This window comes from Amblyomma maculatum, chromosome 8, assembly GCF_055883805.1.
Source record: "Amblyomma maculatum isolate TAMU_Amacu chromosome 8, ASM5588380v1, whole genome shotgun sequence".
Classification (NCBI taxonomy): Eukaryota; Metazoa; Arthropoda; class Arachnida; order Ixodida; family Ixodidae; genus Amblyomma; species Amblyomma maculatum.
This window is the reverse complement of record NC_139351.1, coordinates 14,108,334-14,124,767: the sequence shown is the minus strand read 5'-3', so window position 1 is coordinate 14,124,767 and position 16,434 is coordinate 14,108,334. Positions and strand designations below refer to the sequence as shown.

At 46.1% G+C, this 16,434-nt stretch overlaps 1 protein-coding gene across 1 annotated transcript in view; it reads left to right on the top strand.

Moving 5' to 3' along the window:
- The window catches only part of LOC146180572 (uncharacterized), an 87,416-nt gene extending 72,461 nt beyond the window's left edge, over positions 1-14,955 (top strand). The window contains exons 7-15 of the mRNA XM_084576079.1: positions 5,179-5,296; positions 5,901-6,108; positions 7,872-7,939; positions 8,586-8,666; positions 9,712-9,873; positions 11,301-11,392; positions 12,249-12,357; positions 13,025-13,201; positions 13,840-14,955. Of these exons, the coding sequence (XP_084432205.1) occupies positions 5,179-5,296; positions 5,901-6,108; positions 7,872-7,939; positions 8,586-8,666; positions 9,712-9,873; positions 11,301-11,392; positions 12,249-12,357; positions 13,025-13,201; positions 13,840-13,964 (1,140 nt within the window). The 3' untranslated portion in view covers positions 13,965-14,955. The remainder of the gene's footprint in view (positions 1-5,178; positions 5,297-5,900; positions 6,109-7,871; positions 7,940-8,585; positions 8,667-9,711; positions 9,874-11,300; positions 11,393-12,248; positions 12,358-13,024; positions 13,202-13,839) is intronic.
- Positions 14,956-16,434: the final 1,479 nt, after the last annotated feature.

The window sequence follows — 16,434 nt, the reverse complement described above, 5'->3', positions numbered from 1 at the left end:
TGGGTAATCTCTTTGCGCCGTTGTTGCTTTTTTATTGTATGTATGACTTTGCTTTAATTATTCGACTCCCGCAATAGCGCTCCAGTTCGGCCTGCGCCAACCCATTCCGAGCTTGCGCGCGCAAAGTGCAGTGCCACCGTCTCTCCGCTGTTCATCCTTTTTCTTTTTTTTTTTTTTCGCCTGTTCCTTTTCCTCGTAATTCCGAAGAACATTAGCCACATGGAAGACGTCCGTCGCGGCGCGTAATTAACTTAGTGCGCGAGGCCGGCTTAGAGAAGGCAAGGCCGTTCTCTATTCTTCTGACCAAACAAAAAAAGCAAGAAGGCAAAGAATAAGGAGTACGCGAAGAAGAGACCACGACGACAAGCACGAAGTGGTCGAGAGAACGAAAAGAAGTCCTTCGGTGTTTCGTCCTCTCAAACTGCAGGTTCTGGCTTTTTTTTTTTTTTTTTTCTTTCCCAAGCCCATGTCATCAGAGGAAAGAAAACAGTTCCGCGCATTTTTTTTTTCTTTGTTCACTGTAATCACTTCACCCGTTTGAGATGCTGCCTTTCGTTTCCTCATGGTCTGCTCTAGTTTCCGCGCAGGCGGAAACCAAGTAAAAGCACATGCCTTTTCCCTCTTCAACCCCCCCCCCCCCCCCTTTTTTTTTTTTTTTTTTTTTTTGGAAAACACGCGAATAGGAACTCTCAGCAACTTATAGCGGCGACGCATGCAGTTACAGGCATGTCTGTCTGAAAGGCAAATTCGTGCAATTTTGTCCTTCGTTATTCGGGCAGCACACAACAATTTGCTGGCGTCTGTGGAAGGGCAAACATTTAAACCAAACAAAGCCATAAACAATAAGTAAAATGTCAGCAGTAAACCAAGGTGCAGAATATGACCGGCTCCGCCATAAACAAATATTCTACTTGCTTTTAACGGCGGGGCCGCGAAAGACCGCCCAGTGAACTCTTAAACGCCTCGCGGCTCTCTTCGATGTCGAACGGAACGCGATCCACCCCGTACATTCGGACGCAGAACGCAAGAAATTTATTGATTGCCGTATTTGTGGCGCTTGGTGGTATTCCTCGTGCCGTGCCGGCTCTTCGTTTTTCTGTGTTGTTTTTATTTATTACACGCAATACCCTCAATGAAGGCAGGCAACCTCTTCTTATAATGCGAGGTTATGACAGGTGTTAGAGGAGGCTCTTAGGTATTCCAAAGTTCCTCAAACGGGGAACCTCCCGTCTGGCTGTAATTGTAGCTGCTTGACGTCACTGGTCCACGAGCCAATGACCATGCACCTCTTCCTCAAAGTCGCGAGTTAAACACGGGGCGGCATCTGCTTCTCATTTCAAACCGCACGTGAGGTCAGAAACGATAGGAAGAATAAGTAAAAGAAGCGGGGGCGGATGCGGGAGGGTTCCTGGAAGGCGGCAAAGCGCTTATTTATCGTCTTCGAGTAATGTGCGCCAGCAGTGTGTATAGTTTATGTACACAAACACGGCGGGGGCCTCAAAGAGAGGCCGACGGCTCGGATATATGCGTGGCAGCTGAGGCCTAGCTGTGCTGTGCTGCACGATGGCTTCCAGCAGGCATAGCTGGGCGTTTGTTTTGAAGGAAAGGCCTGTGCGGCGAGGTCGTTCTCCCACGATCCCGGCGCTGGGCGTCGACGAAGCAGACGACGCGGGCAGCAGCGTAGCAGACGATTCACGGCCTCTGATAGCAGACGACACAGGTGAAAGGGAAAGAAAGAAGCGTGGAGAGATAGCGAAGGACGGCTGTCTTATGTATGCGCGCACAACGTGTCCCTCACATATATAGCTATATATAGTCAAAGCGCCACGGTTTGTGTTGCTGGACGAGCCTCGTCCTTCATACCGCTGTTTTTTTTTCATTCCTGTTTCAGCGTTATTGTCCTTTTGACTTCTGCTTGTTCATATAACGCTTGTTACGAAACGTGTTCAATTTTTATCATTTTGTTCCCACTATGCTGTACACAGATAGAGAGAGCGTTTGGTGGCCGGATAAAAAAGCAGGTTGAAGCGCGGCCCCAGGAGACAATGAGAGGCAGAAAGCGTGGTGACTGCGGAAGATATGCGCACACAGGACGAGCTTTGTACGTCCGGGCGACCTTTTCTGCCTTCCGTTGTTCTCCCGCACGAGCGCTAACCCTAATTCTCAGTTGCGCGCAGCTGCCAGCTACCTTCTTCGTCGGCGTCGCAATAGTAGACGACTCGCTGGGAAAGCGGGCGGAGCACATAGCAGACGAGAAAGTGGGGCTGGGAGCGACGAGGCTTAGCGGCTATCCCAACAGAAAACGCCCATGGCGTGGCCCCGCGACTGTATTTATTTGACAAGAGCGGCTTGTGCTTGCTGGCGGCACGGCCGCATTTCTTGGCGCCCCGTCATTTCTGTCATGGCGAAAGTGGCCGCAGTGGCTGCAAGGTATATGGTGGCTGTGGTGGCGAAGCGCGGGGCGTAATACTCATCCTCGCGGGAGATATGCGTCATGCGTACAAGGCTGCATTTTGGAGGCTGCGACTGGCGTTTACTTTCAGTTCCGTTTTGCTGACCCTCTCCTACACCTAGGGAAGGCGGATATACGCCAGGATCGAAGAATGCGAAGCTGGCGAGGGCGCATAATATACCGTTTTCCTTTGCTATAGGACGTTTCTTATCTTGAGAAGCGTAGGTCAGACCCGGCGTTCAGTGCGAGGCTATCGGCACAATATATTTATTGCTCGCTGAAAGAGGAGGACAAGGGTACAAATACACCTCGCAGTTATTTTCTCACTATATGTGACAGTGTGTATTCTTCTGTACGCTGCCAAGAAGCAAGAAGCGTAGCTATCAGTGCAACCTGGAGAATCACATATATATCCTCTATTAATAAAACTCTCAGGCGAGGAAGAGTAGGACAAAAGGAACGAAAAGGCCTATTAACTCTTTCTCCTTTTATACGGGTGAAAACCTTGACCGCACCTTAAAAGACGTAATATCGCACCCTTAAGAAAGGTATACGTTTTAAATATATATTGGCTTACGGGAAAAGAAAGGCGATGTATCTGTCACAGTTTTTCGTGGCCAACTGAACCGCCTCTAAAGAGAAGGGAAGTGAGGAAGGTGCGGGTAAAAGTGGAAAGATAGAAAGTAATGCCGTAGTCGAAGGCTACGGAGTAATTTCGATTACCTGGGGATCTTTAACATGCACTGGCGTTGTACAGCACACGGACTCCTCTGGTACTCTGTTAGGTAGCCGGGCATCTTAACCACTGAGCGACCAACCCGACCGCGGCGGGAAATAAAATGTTTGGCCATGTTGGTGATTCATTCTTCAAAGGGGGAAAAAAAAAAGAAGCACACAAAGGAAGACAGAACAAGTGAATGGACACAGACAGGCTTGCCTATGTCGTTTGCCCTAGCTGTCTTCTTCTGTGCGGTATCTTTTTTTTTTTTTTTTTCCTTTGAGAGAGAAAGGGCGCTGTATCTTTTCAGTGCATACCATCTGGGAATGCCCAAATTCTCCTGGGAGGGAGCAAAATATCGATTATAAATAATCCTGAGAGACCCTGCTGCGTATAGTTCTGACTCTGAGCTCCAGTTCATACTCGTCCAACTGGCTGGAGATGCCGCCAGGACACAAGATTTCGCGGCCAGCATCTAAAGCGGTGCCTTAAAAAACTGATTTTATAGGAAGGGATTGGCGCGGTAACTGTCTCACTTGTTTTCTGTGGACACCTCTACCGCACCGTAAGGGAAGGGAGGAAGGTGGGAGTGAAAGTGGAAAGAGAGGAAGAGGAGCCGTAATTTCGACCACCTGGGGATCTTTAACGTGCGTGACATCGCACAGCACACGACGCCTCTTCGTTTCGCCTCCATCGAAACGCAGCCGCCGAGGTCGGGTTCGAACCCGGGTAGTCCGGCACAGTGGTCGGGCGTCTTACCACTGCACCACCCCGGCGGGGCGATCTGCCTCCTCGGCCTATTGCCGAAGAGGAGGAGGATCGAGTTGGGGGAGGGGGGGGGGTGCTGCCATTTCTGTCGGACAATAAAAGTTATTGCCTCCTCCTTAACTGCTCAGTGAAGGAAACGGTGAAGGTGGTAGCAAGGAAAGAAATAATAATAATAATAATAAAAACTCACATACCGCGGTGGTTCAGTGGTTGAGAAACTCGGCTACCGATCCAGAGTATCCGGGTTTGAACCCGACCGCGGAGGCCGCGCTTTGATGGAGGCGAAACGTAAATGCGCCCGTGTGCCGCGGGATATGAGTCCACGTTAAAGAATACCAGATGGTCGAAATTATTCTTGGGTCCTCCAATACGGCACCTCTTTCCCTCTTTTATTTAATCTCTCCTGTCTCCTTTCCCTTATAACGCTGTTCAGGTGTCCATCGAGAAAGTGTGACAAATATACTGCGCTTTTTCTTTCCTGTAAACTAATTTACGTGCGAAAACCAATGCTTGGTATGGTCTAATAATAATAATAATAATAATAATAATAATAATAATAATAATAATAATAATAATAATAATAATAATAATAATAATAATAATAATAATAATAATAATAAGAAGAAGAAGAAGAAGAAGAAGAAGAAGAAGAAGAAGAAGAAAAAAGAATACATTGGTTCACAAGAAACAAAAGGCGGAGTATATATTTGTCACACTTGTTCTCTGGACACCTGATCGCACCATAAAGGAAGGAGGGAGGTGGGAGTGCAAGTGGAAAGAGAGAAAGGCTACGGAGTAATTTCAACCTGCTGGGAACCTTAGGTACACTGACATCGCACAGCATACGGGTCCCTCTTGCGTTTTACCTCCATTGAAATGTGGCCGCTGCAGCCGCGTACGTATGAATCTAACACTTTGCTTATTCCCCCCCGAATAAAGCCTGAGGGCGCCTGAATGACCATATAAATATCACCCATGTCTTTGCAAACGTGCACCATGTAGATGGACACGAATTGCATAAACTGGATGCATATACAAGCTATAGATTACAGATGAGACAGGAAGGTGCCGATTACAGCATGGGTAGAATGCAGGGGACTTTTTTTTTTTTTTTTTGTGTGTGTGTGTGTGTGCTTGGGCAGTCTCATGTTCATGTATGCATATCGCTGCGGGAGTTCGGCCTCCGCACGGTTTCGACTGCGAACATGTCGGCATTTTTTTTTCTTTTCCCTTTTCGCAGCTGTACCGCGAGGAGCCCGGCACGGGACGAGTGTACGTGGCCCTGTCGTCGGACTCGACCTGCACCACACAGCTGACGTCGGCCACCAGCGGATACGAGTCGCTGGTGCTCACGCCAGGTGAGACCGTCTTATGTGTAAACATATTTGTCTTGTTATATGCAGTCTTTGTCCTTTACTCGGATGTGTTGTTAGTGTGCTGGTTGCTTAAAGTCTTTCAAGCAGTACTAGTACGACTGGTAAAACGTTTCTTTCACTCCCACCTTCCTCCCTTCCCTTACGGCGCGGTTCAGGTGTCCACAACTACAAGTGTGACAGATACTGCGCGTTTCCCTTCCTGTGAACCAATTATTATTATTATTATTATTATTATTATTATTATTATTATTATTATTATTATTAATATTATTATTATTATTATTATTATTATTTATCAGAAATCTGAACTCTGCTGTGTATTAATGCGCTAATTACTATAGCGTAATGTCAATCGACTGGTATACTATGTTATGGAGGACCATGAGTGGACACCATAGGGCATGGAACCTCATGGACCATTTGACTTTTGAGCCCTTTATGCAGTCGGCGCAGATGTGTCGTAAATGCGCGTACAGTCTTGATCAAAAGTTCCCTCGCAAACAGGTTTGTTGCCGATGTTTGGTAGTCCTGCCCGTGCCAAGCGCAGACAAGAAACGGCGATAATGTTTAATATCTCTGGGCGCAGTGCCGGAGCGCAGCCTTCCCGCCGAGGTGGAGTCGGCCACGTGTCGCTTCCCGGAGTGGAGCCAAGGCCAGTGGGAGCGGGTCCGCGTCGAGGCCGGCACCCTTGTCTTTCGGGACACGGACCGCTTCGTCACGCTCACCGCGCGCTGCGTCACCCGTCAGAACAGCACGCCCAACGACCGGCTGCTCGTCTACGGAGTCACCCAGTGGTCAGTATACTCTACTTCACATTTATGTAAATTCAAATTAATCGAAATGAATTCGAAACTATGAACAATTTCATCTGTTCGCTTTTGTTTGCGGATCGCCGTCTTTAGGTTTCGTTATTTCTCTGGTACTCTGTAACTTGTTTCTAGTGTTTTTATTTACCGAGTGGGTGTTTTGAACACACGCACGCGCGCGCGCGCGCGCGCGCCCGCACGCACGCACGCACGCACGCACGCACACACACACACACACACACACACACACACACACACACACACACACACACACACACACACACACACACACACACACACACACACACACACACACACACACACACACACACACACACACACACACACACACACACACACACACACACACACACACACACACACACACACACACACACACACACACACACACACACACACACACACACACACACACACACACACACACACACACACACACACACACACACACACACACACACACACACACACACACACACACACACACACACACACACACACACACACACACACACACACACACACACACACACACACACACACACACACACACACACACACACACACACACACACACACACACACACACACACACACACACACACACACACACACACACACACACACACACACACACACACACACACACACACACACACACACACACACACACACACACACACACACACACACACACACACACACACACACACACACACACACACACACACACACACACACACACACACACACACACACACACACACAAGCGCGCGCGGGCATACACACACAGCACGAACCAGGTGTCCCAGCTAACTATATGCGTGCCAAGGGTTAAAAATTCAATATTTGATAGGGCAGGGAAACCAGCTGCACACAGCTGCCAGCAGTCTTGCGCAATAAGGCCACTCTTTGTTTCGGAAATAATTACTTAGTTAATTACACTTATTTTTATCACTTACTTAATATTGACTTGAGACAATAAATGTAATTTGCAAAATTGGAGAGAACATTCAGAAACCCCCATTCCATTTATTTGTGATTAAGAAAGTCGCACGTGTACATTTGTTTCCGAGCTCCAAAGAAATCCCGCAAATTACAAAAACAATCAAGTGACCAGCACATTCACGCGCCGCGATAGTGCTGCTGTGGATAGATTGAGTGAGCTAAAATCACCCGTGGCCGTGACTCGACGGCCTAGTGTGCCTATTTTCAGGGTTAGGCTGATAAACTGGCGATGGCTGCAGCCCGCTCAGTGATCAGCTCGCCGCGTTCGCTGCAACTGCACCGTCACATAAATACGCCGACTGGCTCTCACGGGTGAAGAAAAACACTACAGACACATCGGCCTACCGCTTCAAGCGGGGGCGGTATTACAGAACTGCGTTCAGTTGGCATTCAGTTTCGGAACGCTCTGTGATTGGTTGAAAGCACTTCTGCTCAACTGAACGCTTTTACGTCACGGCGGGTTCTGAGAGGCTTTGAGCGGAAGTGCTTCCAACCAATCGCAGAGCGTTCCCAACTGAACGCGAACTGAACGCGGTTCTGTAATATACCGCCCCGGAGCCATGCATTATCAACATCATTATGTGGCCACGTTTTGTGTATCTACATTAATATAGAGCGGTATAACGACTCCTCATTAAAACTTTGCATCTTAACTTCAACTAGCTTATTGTATTTGCGTGTAGCATGAACTACACTTACAATGTTTATTTATTCTTATTCAGTGGGGAAGAGCTCTACTATTGCCTGTGGATGCGACGTCGGTCCCTCAACGTCATGGAATTTCAGCTAGGTAAGTTTTCCCTGCTTCCATCAAAACCTTCAGCGCGAATTATATTGCCGCGAAACCTTCAAAACTGTATTTGTTTAACCGAACGTCCGACAGACATTATTGGCCATGTGGGATCTGGTGGAGGTGCTGGGTACCGGAGTTATGCTGAATGTTATCAGTTTTGTATTGCCTTACCCACGGTCGGACTCGGACGCGCCGCCGCTGCTCGAGTCCGGCTGTGCCTCAACTTACATATTTGAGCATTGTCTTGTTTTGCACAAAAAATAAAAAAGAAAAATGCAGGAATGCACGACTGCTCATCCGCGGTGGGCGCGAAAGCAAGGACTTCTCATGTCGCGTGTAGCTATAGATTTGGCTCCTGTCGACGGTGTGCTTGTCATTTTATCCTGTCTGAAATGATTACTCATTCATTATCCTCTACAACTAAGACAAAGAAAATCTCATATGCCCTATGGATAGGCTTTTTAATTACTTAACTCATATGCCCTATGGATAGGCTTTTTAATTGTATACTTATGTATGTTCCATTTCGATTAGTGACGTTAGGGGCAACCTCTTATCACGCACTGCATTCCAGTGCACGTGCATTTCCATATTAATGCAAAATGGTGTTAGCAATAAACAGTTTGATTTTGTTCTTTCCTAGGATCCAACCCCAGCGCGCACCCTTCGGACGCACTGTGCAGTGACGAACAGTTCACCACTACCACATGGGTGACGCAAGGAAGTGAGTGCCTTGTGTTCCCATTCAGTGCACAGTCTTAATTGGCAAGCATCCTATCACTGTGCTTTCCACACATGGCAGTTAGCTAAGCTAATCCCATTGACCTCATAAAACTGAAGTGATTCCAACCCAATGGCTGGAAGACTTGATACATAGCTGCAGCGGTGCATATACAGTTGTGAACAATATCAGAGGCATTCATAATATATTTCTCACTCCACAATTAAGTGTGGAAATAACAGTTTTGTTTGCAGCTTTCAAACTAGTTTTTCTCCTCACATGCATTTTTCAATTCACTCTCAAATAATTGTGAAAAATTAATCAGGAAATTTCTAGCTTTGTGCGAAAAGATTTAGGTGTCCACCATGAATGAGGCAGCTATTGCGCTTTTGAAAACAGGCGAAGTTAGGGTGAATGTGCGCATCTGCGCCTCTTTTTTTAAACAGCGGCTGCTTTAATCGCGTACATAGTCATCTGCTGTTAGCTGGACGCTGCACTTTTAAGCTGCAATTGAGTGGCAAGAAAAACGTAGAGAGCAGAAGTATGCCTGTCAGTTGAACTGTGCAACTGTATATGTTAATGCCCTAGCCACATGTCATTTGGCACAGCATAGTTTTGCGTTCGCGAATTTGGTGTGTCGTGCTCGTGCGTCGCAGCAATGATGGATCAGCAACGAACAGCCGCGGCAAGACATTTGCTGCCCGTAAGTGTGACCAGTGTCGGTGTATGGGCAGCACGCCGGGAGCCACCGAATATGATCCGCTGCCGCCGCTCAGAGCACGCTAAAAGTAGGCTGCCAAAATGACAGCACTATCGCCAGTGACGTTCGCGACATAGCATGCGGAAATGCTGCCAAATTTGCAATGTAACAGGTTTGCGTGGGAAACTGGACTGGACTGCGGGTTACAAAAATTCAGTTGCCAGGGAAACATAGCATTAGGGAAACTAACAGCGAGGTTCTACTGTATTATGAGCATATTTCTTTCCATACAAAAGTAGTTAGAGATGTCCTTTTACAATATGCTCCACGTCCTTTTACAACGTGCAGGGACCCAGTCTTCGCTAGCCGCATGTCCCATCACGGGCGACTATACAGGTGTCATACCGGGCACCACGGGGCTGTGTGCTCGTGTCGCCTCTGACTGCAACAACCCGGACATCATGTTCTACTCGGTCAGCAGCTGCGACAACAGGACACACGTCTACGAAGGTGAGGATCTGCGGCGTTACAAATGAATAGCCCTACCGCTACTTCGAAATCGGGCACATTACAGCGCAAACACGAAAAATGGCTGTACTGCACATTGCCAGGTGTGAGTTCACTTGCACCACTGCATGACTGCATATCTTGCAAGGGTGTCATTTGTCATTTTTCGCATGCGTCTGCACATGCTGATGGTGGCACTGGTGATAGCAATTGTATTCGTTCACATTCACTGATTCTGCCAAATTGAGAGACATTAAAGTTTATAATTATGCAAATAGTTAGTACAGAGGTGGCTTGAGCTGCTTACTACATATAATTATTTCAGTTGTGGCAACCATCATTATCATCATTGCCGTCGTAGCGCTGGCTGGTGTATGAATTTTTTACGCAGAATATGGCCGCCCCATTGCATAGGTGCTTCTTTCTCGTTGCACGGCTTATAAATTAAGTGGTTGTACATTCGTTGTAATCGGATACAAATCAAGAATGCTGAGATAAGTCCCCTTCATATTGAATTCCTTCAGCCAATGGTGTCAACAGTTTATCATGACCTATGTCGATCTTGACACCACTGTTTATTCCTTAGTATGACATTGCAAGTGACTGGTGGGTGCTTCCGTGAACTGGGGTTAATTGCAATGATCATAACAATCAGTAGGCACGTTGCTTTGAGTACCATTTGCCACTGCATTCTTAAGCTCTCTATGACTTTACGCTTCCTGCGTTGACTGGCTGCCCGCCTGTGCTCCCTGCCAGGTTTAAATATAGGAGCACACCTTTGCATCTCGGAATGCATTACCGTTTCCAAGTAAAAAGGCAGCACACTCTAATGGCATGCACTCATATACAAATTACTTACTCTCACGTGCTGTGCAAAAAAAAAAAAACAACACTCCATTTTTCACTAATATCAGCGGAAGCCGCTTATTAATTGCAACAGTTTTTATGTAGACTGCTATAAGTAATTAACAATTTGTAGATGAAACTCTGCTGCCTCCAGTTGCCACATATACATCAGGAATGCTTGAACCCAATTCAGGCCAAGCCTGTAGCATTTGCGGCATTTGGTGGCAGGAAAAAAATAATTGGATTCAGCATCCAAATGAAAATTAGTGCCATGCCTGCAAGGAATAGTGGGTACCATGATGCTGCAGTGTTCCCTAAACACGGCGGTGTGCATGCTTCAAATGGAGACCTTTGTCACAGTGATAGCCGTGCAAATAAATGCTACCTTCTAGTATTGGGTGTCAAAATTCACACTGGGGTACAGTGTCCTGTATGCTTGTGTGATTCGTGTCGAGTGATCTAGGTATTATTCTGTTGTTTCGTCTACCAGAGGTGCCACTACTGCATGAATTTTCTGGCACTCTCTATACCTGTTTATGACAGTTTCATGTTGCTTACCCCTTCTCCTTCTTTCCTCTATGCAGAACGCGAGTACCGGTGCCTTGGTAGTTGGGAGGAAGATGGCGTCACGTACACCTATACACAGCGGCGAGACATCCCGGGATATCAATGCTTTGTGAGTGTCGTCCACTAACTCCTTACCAGATGGAACAAGTTGACAGCACTGATGTTGTACACACATATATGCATGCATAACTGTAGTCTGTCCTCTCTCAATGGCGAAAGGATTGGCAGTAAACAAATGAAATCATTCTATGATCACCAAATCGTTACAAGGCTGGCATTTCTTCCACCATTTAGATGACACAAGTAATGTAGAAAGAATAGAAGGTTGGGGGAAACTGATTACATTTATGTTGCCAGCAAGACAAAAGGAGGAGAAGGTGCGCAGCCGAAATGCACCTTTCTATGCAGCAGGTTATAGCCCCGGCTTTTGTTTGTTAGTTTACTGTCAGTATTCATTAATAAAGGATTATCTCTAAAATAACTGCCAGCTTTCAATGTCTAACATCAAGGAAAAACATTTTTCTTGATGACGACAAATAGATTGGCTATGAACAGCTAGTAACAGGTAGTATCAATAGATGGTGCCGGTTTTTCCAGTAGTGTAATGAAATTATTGCTGCGAGGAAGAGCAATGTGCCAGGAAGCAAGGGTTTCATCCTACGGCCAAACTCTTTGGGGGAATGATAGTTATGGCTGCTTCACCCTTGTAGCCTTCTCTCCACTGCCAAGAAAAGCTGTCACTGAGTATACTACAAAATCCCCTCCTAGCAAGTGACCGTGAAATAGTTGGGAAAAATGACACTTTGTTCACTATGCACCCTAACAGAGCAGCTTATAGTTAAGAGCATCTTTTTGTGTAAAGGCAGACCTTGCATAGAGTTTGTTTTCTGTTGTTTCTGTACACTACAAGTGAAACAGCTATTCTGCAATTTTGTTGAAAGAGATATCCCATCTTATGTTCGCAGTCCGGAAAAATTATACGGAGTGGAGATGAGGCCTACATCAAGGAGGCAGGCGAAAGCTGCATGCGTGGTGAAGATCCCCTCCTCTACGGGATGAAGATCACCAAGCAAGGTAAGGGAACCCTTCAGCCTCTATGTCCGACTCACAGTGTTTAAGTTGGTGGTAGGACCTTCACCACTGCCAGAAATAAAAAGTGCTTTGCATTACGGCGAGCGTACAAGCAAGGCTATCTCTAGTGGTTTGCTTACCATGTTGATGCTGCCTCCTTTCTTGAATTGTGTTCATCCTTGTTCAATCTTGATATTTCAAAATTGAAGGGACCTGAAAATTTATTTGGGTTATGCGGAGCTTGGAGTAACCATAGATATTTTATGACACAGTGTTGACAGGACTAAAATTTATCGGCTCGAGTGGATAAGTGCTCACATCAGACCTGTTGAACTAGACTTGACATAGTACCGACGCATAGATGTAGAAGGCTCGAATTATAGTTAGTATGGAACCGCTGTTAATATTTCTGCCACAGTAGAGTTCTGCCACTTTGCCATCCGCAGGGCTTGAACTGCAGTCATAATTAGGGCAGGCAGTCAAAATACTGTGCAGACGTGCGACAGGCTGCACTTGGTGCTGTTGTGAAGGTGGCATCTATGTTCATGACTAATACTTTTCTACAGAGTGGAAAAGGAGCAGTTTGCATCAACCTCGTTGGTTTTTGTCATTTATTGTTTATCGTTGTTGTTATGTCCCATATGTTCATGTTTTCATGCCTTTCTTGCAGCATCATGCAATACTGTGCTTCCGCCTCGTCCACCCCCTGTGCGGGTGCCGTCGCTGCCGCCGCGGAAGATTGGAGGTCGTCCACTGGTGCCTCCACTGCACCCCAACACCCATGACCCATACTGGTACCGAGCAGAGACACAGCAGCCCAGCACCAAAACCTGGAAGGCTGTCACTGGTATGCATAAGAATACTTTTAATGCATGTCAACTTTCGATTCGATATTTCAACTGAAATTTAAATTTATTAGAAAAAGGAAAGTATAAACTAAAATTTAAATTTATTGGAAAAAGGAAAGCACATGGTTTGCTGGTACCAGGACAAAATGTCACAAATATCGCATAAATGTTTCACAATTAGGCATTGCACGGTCGAAAACGGGAAGTTAGACAAAATGTGAGTTTGTTTTTCATTACACCATCAGCAGATACTTAAATAAACAAGTGTCTCTGTATTTTATTAATGCAACTGTCAAACTGTCGAGAAGTTTGAAGCGAATTGCAACATTAAAATGCGTCGCGACGATATTTTGTTCTCATCTGCCGTCCCATTTTTTTCGTGTTTTCCTCGAATCGTAAAGAAATGGGCATGGGCAGGGCATGTAAGGGGAAGGACAGACGACTGTGGTGTCTCGGAGTAATGGAGTGCATTTGTTTCATGCCAGTACTGAGCTGGCAGATGAAACTGCAGTGTTAGCTGGCACAAAGACAGCTCATGGGGGATAGCCTTTTGTCCTGCACTGGATGTAACCAGCCTTATGGTGATTGCACTTGATCAAGACAATTCTTTTTCTGCATTCTGTTTTTATCCCTTCAGGCCGTCCAAGGCTGAATGAAATTCCAGGAAGCAGTGTGGGCATATCAGGAGGACGTCGTCCCACAATGGGTTCACTCTGCACGGTCGTCCTCCTGTTCCTGGCTTTATCAGCGGGAGCACGGTGAATCACCTAACCATCGTGACCTGACGTTTGTGCAGTCAATCCCGGTGCAGTTCACCATCCCAAGAGACACTGTGATAGTGAGCTGCACTGTCATCCTGTGATAATGACCAAACCCTGCCTCGGAATAATGTTTCTGGCCTTTGTTTGGAGACAAAAGCTGGAAGGACTGCATAGATGAAGTTCTACGAGCAGCCTTGGAGCGTCCTTCGATGCACTCTTAGCAGCAGCGGTGACTGGAAAGTGCCGTGCGAGAGTTCCTCATAGAAGCGAAGAAAAGTGTGCTCGTGAACTTCACAGACTGTGCAGACTCCGCAGCCTACCTTGAAAAAGAGGTGTAGCTGTTCCAGGGGAAAACGAATATTCACCGTTTTGCTTTCAAGCTTCCGACACCGCCGAGTCGTCCGACAATCAAAGTAGAAATCTGGTGGTAACATCATCGATGCATCAAGCCTGTGTAGGTGTGCTGCCACAATGCATGTGAAGTATGTGAAGTGCCTCGTCCTACGAGAGTGGAATTCGCGTGTGCAATGCTATGGAAACTGTGGAAAAAAGCAGAAGCCTGGACTGAACGATTTGTCTCGCCACAGTAGCAAAAACAGTGCGTTGCGGATGGCTTCTTTTTTTGAGGAAAAGAAGGAAATGGGCTACTTACTGTAGTCTGGACATGCCTTTTGTAAATTCAAGTGAGCTGGCCTCACTTTTGTGCAGTTCTTCTGTTTGTACCCATCATCACTGTTAGTTTTACAGCACGGTTGTAAGTGGTTTGTTGTGTGTGATGCGTTCAGTGCACTGTCACAGGTGTAGTCATTTTGATGTGCGCATTTGTGGTTCTTGACCTCGTGGCAATTTTAGTGGCCTTAATATTCATGCTTTCAGATAGTTTTTTTCTGATGGCGTGTGGCGTAGCATGTAGATACACTACTAGTTCCACTTTTGATTTCATCAGTGCCGCTGCCTTCTTTTTGTGAACTAGAAAAAAAACAAAAAACAAACATGCTATAAGCACTTCTTATTTCTGGTGCTTTGTTCCTTTTAGAAAAGGCAGCTAAAGAGCACAGTCATCGACAGGGACTGTCCTTTTGTACCATTAGCACCAGTGTATGCAAAACGGCAGCAGAAAACCTTGCTACGCTAATGTGTTGTACCAAAGTTTTTGAGTCAGCTTGAAGTAGCATCCATGCAACCCAGTATGTAAAGTGCAATTACACCCGTTACAGTGAAATTTGCACTCGCCTTGTCTTAGAGCAGCCAATAGTTGCCTGGAGCTTCCAAAGTGATGGGCCTGTCACAGGTGTTGCTAGTGTGCCCCGTCCGAAATGTGCGCTTTATATGTATGTACATATGTAAGGTTACTAAATCATTCAACGTGTATATAAAGGAAATGCTTATTTATGGACTTTAAATCCGTACATCATTTCACTAGCAAGGCAGGGAAAGCATGCATCAGTATATTTCTTGCTATTGACCCATAAATCTAAACAAGGAACCACGACATGCATGTCCAAAGCATTTATCCAAAGTGTATATGCAGACAAACAAAATGCGATGAAGACTTGCTACAGATTGTGGTTTTAATTAAAGGCCTAGATGCACTGACCTTTATAAGGTAGTGGGACTCCAAAGTACAAAGTTCTGGAGTGCTGGCATTACGGGGAACTTTGTAACAATATGGGCATATACATATACACACGTTCCACTGTTTCCTCATGACTGCCATTATGACTGTATGCCACTGTTGCGTTCATGCTTTCACAGTGAATATTTATTTGTGCGAAAGAATGCGCTCACAAAGAATGCACTCGAGGTGTTTTCACCAGCCGGATGTATGCCTGTGTATATTTGCCTTTATTTTCGGAATAATACACGTTTAAATTTCTTTGCAGTCTGGCCTGACTTGACTGTGTGTTGCAAATGATGGTGCCATTCACAAGCACTGTTCGTTTAGCTGGATGCTACGCATGTATACACGATAAATAGTGTAGATGTAAATTTTCTTAAATGTGTCCTACAAAGCAATGCACTTACTAGAAAGCAAAAAGAAGAGACAACAATTTAGGAGACAGACTGGGTAGCAAAAAACCCAAACCAAATTTTTGGATGTGCACCATGCCGCGGTGGTGCAGTGGTAAGACACCCAACTACTGCGCTGGAGTACTCAGCAAAAAACTCGAGCCAAAGTTTTGAATCTTTTCTATATGAGCACCTTGCCGCGGTGGTGCAGTGGTGAGACGCCCGACTGCTGCGCTGGAGTACCCGCGGCTGCGTTTCCGTGGAGGCAAAACAGACGAGTCTGTGTGCTGTGTGATGTCAGCGCACGTTAAAGATTCCCAGGTGGTCGAAATTACTCGGCAGCCCTCCACAACGGCTCCTCTTTCTCTCTATCCACTTTCACTCCCACCTTCCTCCCTTCCCCTATAGAGTGGTTCAGGTGTCCACAGAAACAAGTGACAGATACTGCGCCTTACTTTTTC